This window comes from Alternaria dauci, chromosome 10 (genome assembly GCF_042100115.1).
Source record: "Alternaria dauci strain A2016 chromosome 10, whole genome shotgun sequence".
In the NCBI taxonomy this organism is placed as follows: Eukaryota; Fungi; Ascomycota; class Dothideomycetes; order Pleosporales; family Pleosporaceae; genus Alternaria; species Alternaria dauci.
Window position 1 is genome coordinate 217980 of NC_091281.1, and position 15910 is coordinate 233889.

The window sequence follows — 15910 nt, forward strand, 5'->3', positions numbered from 1 at the left end:
GCCATGCTCAAGAGGCATGTTCTCTGGAATGAATCTCGCACATGAATACGATTGCGATGGCGTCGGTACTGGCGCACGCGAACTGGGAAGCGTCGTTTTTGCTGATCCCAGCATGTTGAAACATGACAAACAGCTTGGAATGTGTCTGTGCCAGCGCCAGGCACCCTTGAGTTATGCCACTTTATGTCTACCAGGACGATATCCTGGGCGTTGGGCACCACTTCACAATATGCGCCGTGATGATGTCATTGGCCAGCGGCCTGGGTGGCGCTTACCTGTTCCTAGCGACAATCCGCGACAGCAGTTTCTATCTAAACGGACGATCAGTTATCTAAATCATCTATCGACATTCCCTCCCAAAGCTCTCCTAGCCCACTAAACATGTCTTTGTGATCCTACTGACGTGAACAACGCAACCAACAATCTGACATCGCATTCTGAACACGCAACGCCGCAACAACATGGCACACCAACCCACCGACCACGAACACTCTCCGCTCCTCCATGATAACAGCAGCGCTCCAGGGGTCAACGGAACCACCCGCAATGTCGACGACAAGATGGACACGCGCCTCGTGTTGAAGATTGCAGCAGCAATGTACTCCTTCACCACACTCGGCCTCTTCAACTCCTCCCTCGGCACCGTCCTCCCCCTCCTCTCCTCTTACTACCATCTCACCGACCTGCAAGTCTCTTTCATCTTTCTCGTTTCCCCCATCGGCTACGTCGTGGCTGCCCAGTGTAGCGATGCCGTACATCACCGCTTCGGCCAACGCGGAATCGCAGTTGCGGCGCCGCTCTTGCAGATTCTGGCTACGACGACGGTAGCGACGCATCCGGGGTTCGGATGGGTGCTGGTTGCGTTCATGTTTCAGGGGTTGGGAATGGGGCTGTTGGATGGGAGTTGGTGTGCGTGGGCCGGGAGTATGGAGAAGGCGAATACGGTGAGCGGGCTGTTGCACGGGAGTTATAGTGTTGGTGGGGCGATGGGTCCATTTATCGTTACTGTTTTGACGACCAAGCACTTTCCGTGGTGGAATTGGTATGCCATCTTGGTGAGTGTTTTTGAATAACAGGTCGTCGTGTTCTGAACTAATAAGGCTGTAGGCTGGAGCATGCGCTCTCTCCTTCTTGGTTCTGGTCACGGCATTCCGCAACGAAACCGCATTCGTCTACCGCGAAAGCAAGCAGTCGAAAACTAACGATCCCAAGATCGACGTCAAAGCTGTGTTCAAGTACCGAGCTACTTGGTTCTGTGCAGCGTACTTTCTCACTTACGTTGGTATCGAGACTGCGATCTCGGGATGGATCGTCTCGTTCATGCTGCGCAGCCGTCACGCAACTACTTACGTCGCTGGTTTGTCTTCTTCGGGGTACTGGATTGGCATGGCTGTCGGACGACTGACACTAGGTTTCGCGACGGATAAAATGGGAGTGCGGCGTGCGAATGGTTTGTACTTTCTGGTCGCTCTTGCGATAGATATTTCCTTCGCTGTTTCGTCTTCCCCAGTTGCTTCTGTGGCGCTGATGACCATGCTGGGGTTCATCATGGGTCCGATGTTTCCGTCGGGAGTTGTTGTGCTTACACGGCTGTTGCCGGCCGAGTTACATGTTGCCGCTGTTTCCTTTGTGGCTTCTCTAGGTCAAATTGGAGCAGCGTTTTCGCCATTTGTTATCGGCGCCGTCATTGACGGCATAGGCATTGGCGTCTTCCGGTTCGCAATAGTCGTTGAGACTACGTTGGCGTTGCTGGTATGGGTTGCTTTCACAAGGCTGCGTCCCGCTGTGCAGGCTGTATCTACCGCGCGCCATGAGGATTAAGATGGAGGATGATTGCACAACCACAAGGCTATTGTTGACACACGGATAGTGACAGCCGAAGAAAGCCTCTATGATTGTATCATTACATCTTCGGTATAGGATTTTGAAGTGAACCCTTTACGTCGAGTGGCTTAGCAAAACCGTGGTACGTCATACTTCCAAGGTTGCTCTCCGGACCAATATCTACGCATACAAACTTCTTCTATACAGGCGTTTTGATACATGTGTTTACGAGAGCATTGAAGTTACACGTCTAATAGACGCTCATGATAGGCACTCTGACTCGTATTAAGTTTGAGCGTTCCGTCTGGTCTTGTGGCGATGCAATCTTGCTCCCTGTAGGCAAAATGAAGGCGCTTTGCAGCAATTCAGTGAGGCCATATGAAACCTCATGGGGGCTACAAATAAGGTTTGAGAGTTTCTATGACCCGAGGATAAGGAGACAACAGGAGAATTGCATCCTGACTGCAGTCCTGGAGCGTAGTCAATCGAACTCAGGGTTTCAGTCGCTGGGGCGATGGGGAGATGAGGCGGTAGGGACCTAGCTCAAACGAAGAGGGGCGTTTTGGCGCCACTCCGTGATGAGGAAAAATCGACCGCCTCCCCTTACATAGCTAGTTGTGGGGTGCTCGATTTTCCCTAATCCAGGAGTGGCGCTAGTGGCCTGGCTAACCCGCGCCGCACCACGACGGCAGACCGTTCCTTCACCCTTGCATCCCGAGGCTTAACAACACAATCCGCCATCTCGTTTATTCATGGACTCAAGAATATTCTCATTACTGCGCTTCAACGGCTTCATAAAATCCACACTCGTATGCCCTGATGTCTGCATTGTTGACGCAGGCATCACATCTACCCTGTATGTGCAAGCGGCACGACTTCTTCGCTTGCAATCTACCGCCTAGTTCGCAAGTCGCGTATGCAGAGAATCCTTCCTGCATCCTGAATTGGCAACAGCTCCGGTACCTGGGAATCTAGGTGCACTAGATCAACATGTTTTCAGATGGAGCTGAGCAGCGGAGGCAATAGTTTATTTCCGACCGATATTCTTCATAAACATCAGCATCCGCTCATCTGTCTCGGTCGTACTCAGCTGCTGGTATCACTCTCGAATTCATCATGGTACTCCTAGCAGGTGTTGCAGCGCTTCTCTTTGCTACGCCGTCAATTGCGACAGGAGCAGCCAAGAGCCTCTTCGGTGGCGAGAAAATCGCCTGCTCAAAGTTGAAGGCCAAATACCCTGAGAATACCTTTCTACCTGGAACCCCGAGCTATGCCTATGAGACGCAAGAGCGTATGTGTTCACGATCGACATGCATGCGCAATGTATGCTAACAGTTCACAGCTTATTGGTCAGCTACGGTCTACAGCAGTCCTTCGTGCGTCTTCGTTCCTCAAAATGCGCAGCAAGTTTCGTACGCGGTCACTACAATGACCCTTACCCTTTCGAAGTTCGCTATGCGAGGAGGAGGGCACATGCCGATACCCGGCTACAACGGAATCGACAGTTCCGGTATATTATTGTCTTCATCCAACTTGACCACTCTGTCTCTTTCATCAGACAAATCTATCGTCTCCGTTGGTCCTGGAAATAGGTGGAGGGACGTTTACGCCTATCTTCAACCATCTGGACTCGCAGTCGTCGGAGGTCGTGTGGGCCACGTAGGTGTTCCTGGTCTGTTACTCGGTGGGGGCATATCCTTTTTCTCCTCGGAGTATGGTTTTGCTTCGGACAACGTTCAGAAGTATCAAGTAAGTTTTCATCGTTTCTCTTGGGCTTAGGTCTAACTTAACAACGATAGTGTGTATTATCCAGCGGTCTGATTGTTGAAGCGACAGCGACAAACAACTACTCTGATCTCTTCTGGGCCTTAAGGGGAGGCGGAAACTCCTTCTGCATCGTCACACAATTCGACCTGCGACCAGTAGAGGGTAGCAATGTTCACGTTGGCATCGGACAATTCGATCAGTCCCAAGCAAAGGGCTACCTGGACGGTGTTTACAACTTTGGAAAATATGGCGGCATCGATCCAAAAGCTGCCATCATCCCCACGATCCTTACTTTCCCCGCGGCGAACTTGACAGTCTATGCGGCTGCTAAGTTCTACCACTCCACTACTGACAACCCAGAGGTGTTTGAGAACTTCACGGCGCCGAAGCTTACCCCCGTCGCCGACTCGTACGCACTGCAGCCACTCACAGACTACATCTCAGCTACAGATGCTCTACAACCGCTAGGATTACGCCAGGAGTTCCGTACACTTTCGTCTGTCGTTGATCGAGATGCTGTTCAGCTCATCCATGACACCTTCATCTCGGGCGTCAATGCCAAGCTGCCCAGTGTTGTCAACCTCCAGGCTTCAATCACGTTTCAGCCTGTCACCAAGGCGTTCCTGTCACACAGTGCCAAAACTGGAGGCAATCCTCAAGGTGTGGATATCTCGAAGGCACCTTTCTTCTGGATGGTGGAGAACTTTACTTGGACATCAGCGAGCGATGATAGCAAGGTACGCGCTGCTGCTGATGAGATCACAGCAAGTATCAACAGTTTGCTCGAGGCAAAATCATGGAGTGCTGAGTACCTGTACATGAATGATGCTGGAAAGGGTCAGCCGATTTTCCAAAGTTATCCGGCTGCAAACTTGCGAAGGCTAAAGACGATCCGTACCAAGTACGATCCTCTTCGAGTCTACACTAACCTGATGCCTGGTGGCTGGAAAGTCGCCGATGCATGATTGGCTGATTCGGATGCGTCTGTTACAGTGGTTGAATCCTTTCGCTTCGTACCATGACCAGTAAATCTGATCTACTCCCTACCAACTCGAGAGATTCCGTCTCCAGGAAGCTTTTTCCTTCTTTTGGTCCTAGATAAAAATCAGCATCATATGCGTTTATTGAGCCATACCGTCTTCTGTGTGCTCGTACTACTACGCCTCGTCGCGAATTGGGATATACTCATTTCGATCGGGCGTACTTTGTCGTAACCAGGGGGACATGTATTCATTCGGGTGTTCGGTGCATCGATTGCGGGAACGGAATCAAGACGCCTTGCGCTTGCCGAGTGGATGCAAAGCTTGAACGCGAAGGAACGGCACGAAGGAAGGGGCGGCATAACCGAGCCGTGTCTTTCCAAATGATCGGTCGGTCCACCATCCCTGATCCCCGAAACCTGAAATTGCTCCCTGCGGAGGATGGAGACCAGCCGCCATACCGGAGTTATGACTTGAACCAGCTATACCCACGAGAGATAAAATGACACCAGTACCTGTCTCGTCCTCGGATTGGTCGATTTGCCCACAGTTCCTTGAACCCGTCCGTCAGACTACAGGTATCCACGCACTGCCTGGTATGTCTGTCGTCGCTCCTACCGTCTCCAACATCTCTTATCGCTTCATACGAGCGAATCGAGATGGTCAACGCAGGGCTGGTGGATTCATGGTTCAGAGCGGCTTGTCGCAAGCGATTGCCTGATACACATCACTCCGTGATGAGATAAAACTGAACACCCCACAATTATCTATGTAAGGGGAAATTGGATTTACTACCATCACGGAGTGCAGCTTGATTACAGCAAGCACTGTGCCGTAGGATCTGGCCCAGATGTGCTTGGCGTACATAAATGTCTTTTGAAGTAGATCGTGCCGGTCGCAGAGTCATTCAGTCCACTCGTCCATCACGAGTAACCACAAGATGACGCTCAACTACACTGAGCTCATGGTAAGCCAAACAAAAGATTTGCGATGCATCTTTGACATCAGATAGACGTTGATATGGTGCCTGTGGAGCGCATCATTCATCTTTATTGCTCTAAGAGGTATCCTACGGTGGACGTCCCAACACCGACTGTTTGCCGACGACTACTTCGCCTTCTTTAGCTTGTTATCTTTAACGGCTCTCTCTGTGGTCATCACAAGTTTGCTACCGCAGTTCTTCCTCGTGCAAGAATATTCGAAGGCAGCCATAGCAGATCCAACCACACCGATGCCACTACCACCAGACGAATTTATCGAAAGAACACGTACTGCGCTCAAGTTCATGTTCAGCCAGATGCTGTTGTTTTGGACAACTTTATGGGCTGGTAGGTTGAATTCGCTTGGACACGGACGAAGGATGTTATGCTGACGTGTGTCTCTAGCCAAGTTTTCAATCCTGTTCTTCTTCAGGCGTTTAGTCATTGGACTGCCTGCATACATGCGTGCCTGGTGGACGTGCTTTGTATTGGTGCTACTCCTATACCTTGCATCAATCGCCTCAAACTTCCTAACTTGCCGGCCACTGGCCAAGTACTGGAGCGCAGGTCAGTATCTCATTCCCACAATTTCTGCATAACCTTCTAACCTAAATAGCGGGCTGTAGCGACCCAGACGATATCATCCGAGCCGACGCGTCCATTAAATTCGCAACAAGCGCAGATGTTGTCGCTGACGCTCTCATCATGCTTCTCCCCCTAAACTTGTTACGAAAACTACAAGTTTCACCCCAGCAAAAGTTCGGGCTTGCCATCATCTTCTCCCTCGGTACCATAATCATCGCTTTTGCGTTCGCGCGGCTTGCGCAAGTCACAAAGGCCACCTCGAATCCCGACCCAGCCGCACTTGCTGATGGGCCTGTACTACTAAGTATGTGGAGTCACATCGAGTCATCTGTATCCGTCATAGTTGCTACACTGCCAGCGTTCAGATACTTACTGAATGGAAAAATGGGGCGTACTCGGCCAAGTTCATCTGCACCACCGGCATATGGTTCTGCGGAGCCAAGGACGCCAGGGCCGCAGAGCTTGGCCCGCCGTGTGTTCAGTGGGCATAGATGGAGTCATACCGCCAGCCTAAGATTACCGAGCAGCGAGCAGGGGAGAGTAGGGTGTAATGACTGGGGCAGTGAGACCGAGTTGAGACCTATGGTTGGAATCGAGAAACAAGTAGACTTTGCTATCGAAAGAGAACTGGCGATACCACAGCAGCATTAGCGTTAATATCCAACTCTTCAATGGTACCAAATGCTCCATTCACTACATTCATCTGCATTATGGAGTATTTTCCGGTATCTTCAAAGACGCCACAGCATTTGACGACCCAATGATCATTGCCATACGATAGGCCTCCACCAGTGAACCCAAAGGCAACTCTACACACTCGTACGACAGCATTCAACAACCTGCCCAAGATTGAGAACTCACGTCCAGTTTCGAACGACAAAAGAATGCCTTGCAAGAACGCGCAGTAACGTTGGCAAGAAATCCAGCAAATCACTAAACAACACAACGTGGATCCACTACAAAATCGGCGTTTGGTCGCGTTACCCGCATTTTTTCGCGCACGCAGTGTGCATCCTTTTTCTGGAGCGCCAGGTGGGGCGAAAGACCCATGGCACTGGGCTGGTATCAGTAATCGCACAAGTGTACACCCCCGCGCTAGACGACAGGGAAAAGGTCGAACAAGGAAGATGTTCCCGACCGTTGCAACGGACTAGGAACGGGGAGGGGATGGGAAATAGTAGATAGGCTATGATGCATTTGGTAATGGAACCAGAGTGATTGATTGGTGGTTGGAGCTACGAGCCTAACTAATGTTCAACAACCCAAAATGATACATGCCAATTTTTCTCTAATTTTCGAATCTTTGCATTACGTCTGTACTTGTAGTTGGATTTCCAACTCATCACTATCGCAATTTCTACTCAAACATATTGCCCCTCTAACGGATGGAACGACAGCATCGACGACATACACCAGGCCATCGTCACGACCGCTTTGTTCTGATACGACAAATGACTGCCTTTGTCGTCGCCAAAGTTTCTTGTGGTTCTCAATCACCGCATTATAAGCTGTTTGCAGATTGAAATAAACCACTTCTTTACACTCAACTCAGCTTACTCTTGATAAACACGTGAAGAGGGCAGGGTACGTTGCTGAGCACACTTGATGTACGTCCCCGGCATGGACAAAGCACACGATACCTAGCCTGATCTCTAAACAATCAATCAATAGAAAAAGTTGAAGGACATAAATTTCGTAATGATTCAAGAAACATTTAATCTCCGCTAACCAATATATGCTGGCCCATCTCGCGAGGGTATAGTGATACAACCAAACGCCCGTAAGAAAAAAAAAACAATGGGAACAAGACAGAGACGCAATAATCCACGCTGAAGCGCATCGTCACCACTCGTCCCCAAACATCTAAGCTAAAAAAGGGACAATCGTAACAAGAAAAAACATCAAAGCCGGCTCATCCTCGTCGCGCCACGCTATTGCGCCAACACCCTATCAACCGCCGCTCCAGCCAGCACCTCAACTTCCTGTATACTCCCCTTGACATCGATAATCTCCACATCCTTGAGCTGCTTACACTCCGTCTCATCGGGCTCCTCGAGCGACGCAAACTGGCTCTCTACCATGGAATCCTTCATATAGTGCCCCTTCCTCGCACGGACACGCGCAATCAGCGTCTCGAGATCGGAGCGGAGATAGACAAAGTGGACGTTTGCATTCGGGTCTTCGTCGTAGAGCCTGGCGGTGCGGATGACGTCGCGGTACTTCTTCTTGAGGGCACTGCAGGTGACGACGACGCCCTTTGCGCCGTCCTTGAGCTTCTTGAGGGCTTGGTCGCGGAGGAGGATGAGCCAGTCCCAGCGGTCTTCATCGTTGAGCGGGATACCGGCGGCCATCTTGTCAATGTTTGCTTTTGGGTGGAACTTTGAAGGCGTCAGTGAATTACTAGATGCTCGATGGGCTCCAACTAACCTCGTCGCCCTCGATGTAGTCAAAGCCATAGCGGTCTGAAAGGTGCTTGGCAATCGTGCTCTTGCCGCATCCTGCTGGGCCGGTGACTATGAGAATGTGGTGGTGGGTCGAGATTGTCATTTTGCTGGACTCGGTGGCGTTCAGGACCGACATTGACTTTGGTGAGCCCGTGTTGGAAATGGGCGGAGAAGGCGGAGAAGCATATTGCATGGGCTTTGGCTGCGAGGGATCCACGGTTTGCATCATGGTTGTACAGTGATTGAGTCAAGGGGTTTGGGGAGACGAGTGTTTGTAGAAGCTGGGGCTCTTGTATGACGCTAGCGATTGAGTTGGGCTCACAAGGACAGCGGGAGGGGTGTTTGGGTGGGTTAATATACGATATTGCGATGCGGGTGAAACAAGATATATGTATGCAGACGGTAGGGCCAGGCGGATATCTGCTGGGGCGTGGTGCATTTAAGGCGCGGCACTTGGGTAGCACGTCTGGAAATTTCTCCCGCAAGCCATGACGGCAGCGGCAAGGGTGGCATGGGAAGGAGCTTGTCGTTATTCTGGGGGCCAAGGCACGATGGCACGCTCCAGACGAGGAGCAGCGAATAACGAGCAGAGGCGTGCAGCTAGCCTCAGTAACAGGCCCAGCCGGCTGTAACAGCCGCGCAGCCGGGCCTGGAGAGGGATGAACTTCGGCGTTTGAAAGCGGGACCTGTCGCGTGTGGGATGACGAGTAGCGCATCTGCCTCCCCGCATGCCGACCCCAGCCCTTTCTCAGGTACTCGTGCATCCCGCCCGCCAATGGCCACGGCGGGCGACGGTGGCATTGAGCTCGACGTCTCAGGGCATCTGCATGGCGCTGTCGTGAGCACACTGCACTTCAGCTCCAGCCAGGCTGCTTGAGTAGTAAAAAAAAAACAATCTTCAGCTCACCGCTTTGACTCGTGGGAGCAAGCTGTTTGATAATGGCGCGTGGGGGTTAGGCGAGGAATCTGAAAGGACTTCGGGCCGGTGAGGATCGAGGCTGCGAACACTCTTTGAGGCGGCTTCCGGCAGATGCATCGGAGTGAGCGTCGGTGGACCAGCCATGCATTGGCACGGGGCACGTATATCCGATCCGTACGAAGCGCATGTCCTGCTGTCTTGTGTGCACGAGGTGGCCATGTCCGCCCCCTTCGGAACGGGCAAGGCAACGAGAATGCAGAGGACCATGTGACGCGACAACAAAGGTAGCGATGCGACAGCAGATGTAGTGAGACGTGACGTGGATCCAGTCGGGAGAAAACAAGCATGGGCGTCGATATGACGAGTGCAAGGGCGATGGTGGGAGACGACGAGGAGCAGCGCTCGGGGAAGGCGGGGCAGGCTGGTCTTCACGTGACGGGCTCAACGGGGACAAGCGCGTCATGACAGCTCCTGCGACCGCATCTGGGGCGCAGCTCTCCACGACGGCCGTCTCTCGCGCATCGGGACAATCCGCAACCCCATCGGCACATCTCGCGCCCACCATGTCGTACTTCTTCTCCACCCCCGTCGACATTGACATTGTGCTCGAGGACCTGGACGACCGCTCTGCCGTCGATGTGAAGCTGGACAAGAACCGCAAAGAGAAGGTGCCGCTGTATCTCGACGGCGAGTCGGTCAAGGGCCAGGTCACGGTGCGGCCCAAGGATGGCAAGCGCCTCGAGCACACGGGCATCAAGGTGCAGTTCATCGGCACCATTGGTAGGCGCCCTTGGACACGCGACACGGCGGCGCACAGTGCTGACATGATGCGCCAGAGATGTTCTTCGACCGCGGCAACCACTACGAGTTCCTCTCCCTCGGCCAGGAACTCGCGGCCCCCGGCGAGCTGCAGCACCCGCAGACGTTCGACTTCAACTTCAAGAACGTCGAGAAGCAGTACGAATCCTACAATGGCATCAACGTCAAGCTGCGCTACTTTGTCCGCGTCACCGTCTCGCGCAGGATGGCAGACGTGGTCCGGGAAAAGGACCTCTGGGTCTACTCGTACCGCATACCGCCCGAGACCAACAGCTCCATCAAGATGGACGTCGGCATCGAAGACTGCCTGCACATTGAATTCGAATACAGCAAGTCAAAGTACCACCTGAAGGACGTAATCGTAGGCAGGATATACTTTTTGCTCGTCCGGCTCAAGATCAAGCACATGGAGCTGTCCATTATACGGAGAGAGACGACTGGCGCTGCTCCCAACCAGTACAACGAGAGCGAGACGCTGGTGCGCTTTGAGATCATGGACGGCTCGCCCTCGCGAGGTAGGCGCAGCCACGCATCTGCAGTGGGCATAACTGACCAGAGTCCAGGTGAAACGATTCCCATCAGGCTGTTCCTCGGCGGCTTCGACCTAACACCCACGTTCCGCGAAGTCAACAAGAAGTACTCCACTCGCTACTACTTGAGTCTGGTACTCATCGACGAAGGCATGTCGCACCCACACATGTGCACTACTGTGACTGACTCTTACCAGACGCGCGCCGATACTTCAAGCAGTCTGAAATCGTCCTGTTCCGGCAAGCACCCGAAGGCCTGACATTGGCCCAGGAGCAGAACAAGCTGATGGCAGTATCATGAGAATCTAGATCAAGGTGACCAGCAGGAACACTTGCGGTTGGGGTTGTTGGACGCGGCTTGGCCAATGACTTTCCATCGAACGACGATAACAAAGCTCGGACCTCCAAATGGGCCCGATATGTACCATCACACCGCGGCGGCGGGAGCTGACGCAGCCACTGGAGCTTTTGCAGCGCATGTATGTTGCATGTGCAAGTACAGTAATATAGCAGCCCAGGCATTGTAATGTGTCGGACAGTCATCGGGTAAACTTAGTAATGTTGGCCGAGTCTCCACACAAGGAAGAAATAGCGCGTGCGCCTGCATGATCCCAGTGACACGGCGACCTCTCCATCGGTGTGCTCGTCAACCCTCTAATGATCAAGTGTGGCTTGTGTGATGCAGAGTCAGTGTCGCCACTACTTCGCACCACTCGATGCGGCTCTGTGAGCCTCAAGAAGCCCATTGGCCCTGGTGGCTCTCGGGTGATCTGCACCTAACATTCCTTTCGCACTCCCCCATCCCACCCCTACTACACTTTTTTGGAGACTTTTGATGACTCTTTCGCTCACCAGGCACTTCAATGTCATTCCATCGCCATGCCTGTCTTGACAAGAAAGATTGCAGCTCCGCGGAACGTCCGCGCGACCCACTACCAAGATGCCGATGTCCAGCAATCTCACGATTCGCACGACGCCACACCTTGACACAACCACCAGGATCGCCATGAAACCCTTCTTATCGAGACATGCCCACTAATATTCGGTTCCGCAAAGGGTGCATCTCCGCTCAAAATGAAGATCAGCTCGAGCGATTGGCAGATGCAGCACCGCGTCAGCGAGAGTCCCTCCGGAATACTGGGGGCGTGGGCGGAACTAGGCAAAAGCTTCCTTGCAAGTGACGTTACGCATCGAATTCTTCACTTTCCCATGGATTAATCGCGGACACGGTTTTTTACCATCTTTTACATTTAGCATCTCTTACGCCCCTGTTTTACTCTCGAGTTCCCTTACATATTGAATATCAGGTTGTTGGTAGTACTCGTTGTGAGATATGGAGGGCAAAGAATATAACAACGAAATGGCACAACAACAAAAGAACCAAGCCGAGAGCAGTAAGTCATTAACGAGCTACTTTTCATTCAACGAGTTGGAAAAGAAGACGTCACCTCCATATTCTCAAGAATTGCATATGCTGACAATACGCAGCGCAACAGCAAGGCGACTCTGCGTCCCAAAGACCAGCAGACATGTCTGGGCGGAGACAGCAAACTACAGCATCATACCAGCCACCGAGCCTGCAACAGAACTATTCCAGTGTGGGAAGCATAGGGAGACGTGAAACTGCCCACATGGATCCAAGACCTGAAAACGTGCGGAGCAATACTACCCGTTTAGACTCTCGACCCGACCATGCACGCAGCAATACTGCTTCGACAGGCATGACACACATGGGTACAATCCGAAACACGCCCACCGCTACAAGGAGCCGGGCAACCCGTGAGAACGTCAGACAGGAACCTCCTCGACGCCCGGAGAAGAAGCAACAGCAGGTCGTGGACGTTGACAATGACTACTTTTCTTTGAACCCGTGGTACAACGAGCAGAAACCGAAGCCAGTCTTTGGTCTGGGTGCGCCTTTACCACGCACTGTCCGCAAGGGTATGTGGTGGGGAAGAGGCGACCTGCGCAAGTCATTGTACAAGGTCGACGACCAAGACGCAGAAGGCGTCGCCCAGCAGGACTATGCAGACGGAAAAGGTAAGTCTTTACGAACCTTGTTAGGTTGATTGTCACGATTCTAATCAGACCAGGGACAGTTCTGGAAGAGGATTCGGAAGACTCTCAAGCCACGCTCGGCGGCGAACAGCGCCCGCAGCAGCGACGAGATCCTTCGCAATTCCAGACCACTCTCGACGGACGCAACGTCAACATGAGACGCGTGCCAACAAGCGAGGCTGACCAGTTTCTCGGCCGCAACCGTGGTCAAGATCCCAGCAGCCACGAGCACCATGAGGGCCAAGACCGGGCGCCTATCAACGAACACGGTCTGGACTACGCTGATGGACGGGGCGACCGGCAGCACTTTGGTTTGCAGGACGGTCTTCCACCGCTACAGGAGCACGATACGAATGTTTCTTCTCAAACCAAGGAGGAGGAGAAGGAGATTCAGCATCAAGAAGAGGCGGCGGAACGAGAATTCTACAACCAGTACCGGAACCCCATCGCCAGGCTTCGGGCCAAGTATCCTCAGGTACCCGCCGAGTTCCTTGCAGTGAGTCCAACCATCCATCATGACAATGATCTCACTAATATCGGATAGACGTTCGTCTACCTGCTCATTGGACTTTGTGTCAACCTTTCCGTCGCCACATCCCAAGAAGGCACCGGTAGTTTCGAAACCCAAGCCTGGGGCTGGGGCTTCGCAGTCATGATTGGCATCTACCTCGGCGGCGGCGTCAGCGGCTCGCATCTCAGTCCCACAATCTCCATCTCGCTATCCGTGTACCGTGGCTTCCCCTGGAAAATGGCCATCGTCTACATTTGCATGCAACTCCTCGCCGGACTCGCCGCCGGCGCCGTGGCATACGCGTGAGTCCCCGTCCCCGCCTCCTTCAATGTCAACCAAACTTACTGACAAAAACACTACAGCCTGTACGCCGACGCCATCCACCAAGTCGACCCCGGCCTCACTCTCGAAATGACCGGCAAAGCGCTGTTCCCACAGGGCCCATTATATTCCACCGCAACCGGTTTCTTCAACGACTTTGTCTACATGGCCATCTTCGTCTGTGTCATCTTTGCCCTCGGCGACGACCAAAACAGTCCTCCAGGCCAAGGCATGACGGCCTTTGTCGTCGGCCTCACCGGCTTCGTCACCATGGTCGGACTCGGCTACAACACCGGTCTCGGTATCTCGCCTGCGCGTGATCTCGGCCCTAGACTCATTGGCCTCTGGGTCGGATATGAGTCTGCGTTTGAGAATGGGTACTGGGCGTATGGGAGCTGGGGCGCGAGTATTGCGGGTGCGTTGTGTGGCGGGTTGATGTACGATTTGTGTATTTTTGTGGGCGGCGAGAGCCCTGTGAATTATAGGTGGCCGCAGCCGGGGGATGTTAAGTGGAAGGTGGTGGAGAGGAAGAAGTGGGTAAAGGAGCAGGCAAAGGATCAGATTCAAAAGGTGGCGTGAGGGGCTGGGGAGTGGTGTTGTGGTAGTTGTGGAAGGGAAAAGGATTGCGAATGCACATGGTTGTACAGGTTCTGTGAGGATGTGTCTCGGTTGGCTAATATAGAGGTTGTGGCTGCGGGGATAGGGCGGCCGGAAACAAAGCCGCGGTGCGTCATGTCCTACACGACTCCGCGACTCAACCGTTGGATATGTCACGATACCAAGTTGGACCAGGAAACCATCACAATGTAATGCGCCATCGGAAGCTGTGCCCAATAACGACATTGTTGTATACAAGCTTTCTGCTAACCATCTGAAATGCCATTCCACTGTACCCAGGCAACCACATCCCGTCGCACTCGTCTGGCATCACTACAGCATCCATAACATCATAACGCCAAGCACATATCGTACCATTCCACAGCCATCACAACACCCAGCAAAAACAAACATCCAAGATGGATACCCCACCACCAACAAACACCACAGCTATGCCCTCAAAACCAGAAATCCTACAGCAAGAACACACCCACCCAGACCCCAAGACCAGCATACGCAACCGCCTCAAGCACTTTACGCTCGCCTGGTTCCTCTCCACAATGAGCACAGGCGGCCTCGCCCTAGCTCTCGCAGACACACCACATCAGTTCCCTGGTAGGTATCCATCTATCCCCGCCGTTTCTCACGACTACTAACATCCCGCTTACCCACCGCGCAGGCCTCTACTATATCGGCCTCACCCTATTCTTCGCCAATATCCTACTCTTCCTGATCCTATGTACATGCACATTCCTCCGCGCCATCTACCACCCCACACACTTCACCGCGTCCTTTTCCCACCCCCAAGAATCCCTCTCCCTAGGCGCCTTTTGGCTCTCGCTCAGCGTCATTCTAGCCGGTATCCAGACCTACGGTCTCACTCACAACCCCTCTCTTTCTTCTTCTTCTGCTTCTTCTGCTGCTGCAGCGGGATACCCCTGGCTCGTCGACACCGTATACGTATCCTATTACATCTACGCCGCTTCCTCCCTAGTAAATAGTATATTCCAGTACTGGATCCTTATCGCGTATAGTAAATCCCGCCCGGTACCGTATCTACCTGCTATCTTCCTCGCGGGCTACTCGGCGATGCTGACTGGTACGCTGGCGAGTATGATTGTGCACACGCAGCCTGGGCATCGCGTCATGGGGATCGTGGTGAGCGGTGTTGCGTATCAGGGGTTTGGGTGGTGTGTTAGTTTTGTTGCGATTGTGGCGTACGTGAGGAATGTGTTGGATAATGGGTTCCCGGCTGCTGCGCAGGTGAGACCGGGGTTGTTTATCCCGGTGGGGAGTTGTGCGTATACGATTGTAGCGTTAATCGGGCTTGCGAATGCGATTAACGACGAGGTGGAGGGGGAGATAGGTTACTTTGTAAAGCACCCCGCTGCGCCAGAGATTCTTCGTGTTCTGGCATTGTTTACGGGGATCTTCTTGTATGTATTTGCGTTCTGGCTTTTTGCGATTGCGGTGCTGGGGAATGTGGGGGTGCTGGGGAAGATGCGGTTTAGTCTGACGTGGTGGGCGTTCATCTTTCCGAATGTGGGGTTTATGCTGAGTACAAGTATCTTGGGG

General features: G+C 52.9%; 6 protein-coding genes across 6 annotated transcripts; 5 read left to right on the forward strand and 1 right to left on the reverse strand.

The window, feature by feature from the left end:
* Positions 1–461: 461 nt before the first annotated feature.
* Positions 462–1933, forward strand: ACET3X_009545 (uncharacterized protein; the record flags this gene model as incomplete). Its single annotated transcript, XM_069456131.1, has 2 exons — positions 462–1055; positions 1108–1933. The coding sequence occupies 2 exons, from the start codon at positions 462–464 to the stop codon at positions 1819–1821; spliced, it is 1308 nt and encodes a 435-aa protein (XP_069302378.1). The 3' UTR covers positions 1822–1933.
* A 604-nt stretch (positions 1934–2537) lies between these two features.
* On the forward strand, positions 2538–7011 carry ACET3X_009546 (uncharacterized protein). Its single transcript, XM_069456142.1, has 6 exons — positions 2538–3115; positions 3167–3573; positions 3624–5538; positions 5584–5899; positions 5957–6118; positions 6168–7011. The coding sequence occupies exons 1-3, from the start codon at positions 2941–2943 to the stop codon at positions 4554–4556; spliced, it is 1515 nt and encodes a 504-aa protein (XP_069302379.1). The 5' UTR covers positions 2538–2940; the 3' UTR covers positions 4557–5538; positions 5584–5899; positions 5957–6118; positions 6168–7011.
* An 806-nt stretch (positions 7012–7817) lies between these two features.
* Positions 7818–8997, reverse strand: ACET3X_009547 (uncharacterized protein). Its single transcript, XM_069456153.1, has 2 exons — positions 8564–8997; positions 7818–8514 (listed from the first exon to the last, which is right to left on the reverse strand). The coding sequence occupies exons 1-2, from the start codon at positions 8807–8809 to the stop codon at positions 8068–8070; spliced, it is 693 nt and encodes a 230-aa protein (XP_069302380.1). The 5' UTR covers positions 8810–8997; the 3' UTR covers positions 7818–8067.
* Positions 8998–10062: 1065 nt separating this feature from the next.
* Positions 10063–11149, forward strand: ACET3X_009548 (uncharacterized protein; the record flags this gene model as incomplete). Its single annotated transcript, XM_069456164.1, has 4 exons — positions 10063–10279; positions 10336–10833; positions 10882–10998; positions 11046–11149. The coding sequence occupies 4 exons, from the start codon at positions 10063–10065 to the stop codon at positions 11147–11149; spliced, it is 936 nt and encodes a 311-aa protein (XP_069302381.1).
* A 1032-nt stretch (positions 11150–12181) lies between these two features.
* ACET3X_009549 (uncharacterized protein) lies at positions 12182–14317 on the forward strand (the record flags this gene model as incomplete). The annotated part of the gene is made up of 5 exons (XM_069456176.1): positions 12182–12242; positions 12337–12888; positions 12948–13402; positions 13451–13719; positions 13780–14317. The coding sequence occupies 5 exons, from the start codon at positions 12182–12184 to the stop codon at positions 14315–14317; spliced, it is 1875 nt and encodes a 624-aa protein (XP_069302382.1).
* A 437-nt stretch (positions 14318–14754) lies between these two features.
* ACET3X_009550 (uncharacterized protein) lies at positions 14755–15602 on the forward strand (the record flags this gene model as incomplete). The annotated part of the gene is made up of 3 exons (XM_069456187.1): positions 14755–14950; positions 15015–15552; positions 15599–15602. 3 exons carry the CDS (start codon positions 14755–14757, stop codon positions 15600–15602), a joined length of 738 nt encoding a protein of 245 aa, XP_069302383.1.
* Positions 15603–15910: the final 308 nt, after the last annotated feature.

Bases quoted from the DNA above. Each gene is read 5' to 3' on its own strand.
- ACET3X_009546 (XM_069456142.1), top strand. From the start codon at position 2,941: ATGGTACTCCTAGCAGGTGTTGCAGCGCTTCTCTTTGCTACGCCGTCA. The intron at 3,116-3,166 runs GTATGTGTTCAC...AACAGTTCACAG, and splicing joins TGCCTATGAGACGCAAGAGC to CTTATTGGTCAGCTACGGTC. The intron at 3,574-3,623 runs GTAAGTTTTCAT...TAACAACGATAG, and splicing joins ACAACGTTCAGAAGTATCAA to TGTGTATTATCCAGCGGTCT.
- ACET3X_009547 (XM_069456153.1), bottom strand. From the start codon at position 8,809: ATGATGCAAACCGTGGATCCCTCGCAGCCAAAGCCCATGCAATATGCT. The intron at 8,515-8,563 runs GTTAGTTGGAGC...ACGCCTTCAAAG, and splicing joins ACTACATCGAGGGCGACGAG to TTCCACCCAAAAGCAAACAT.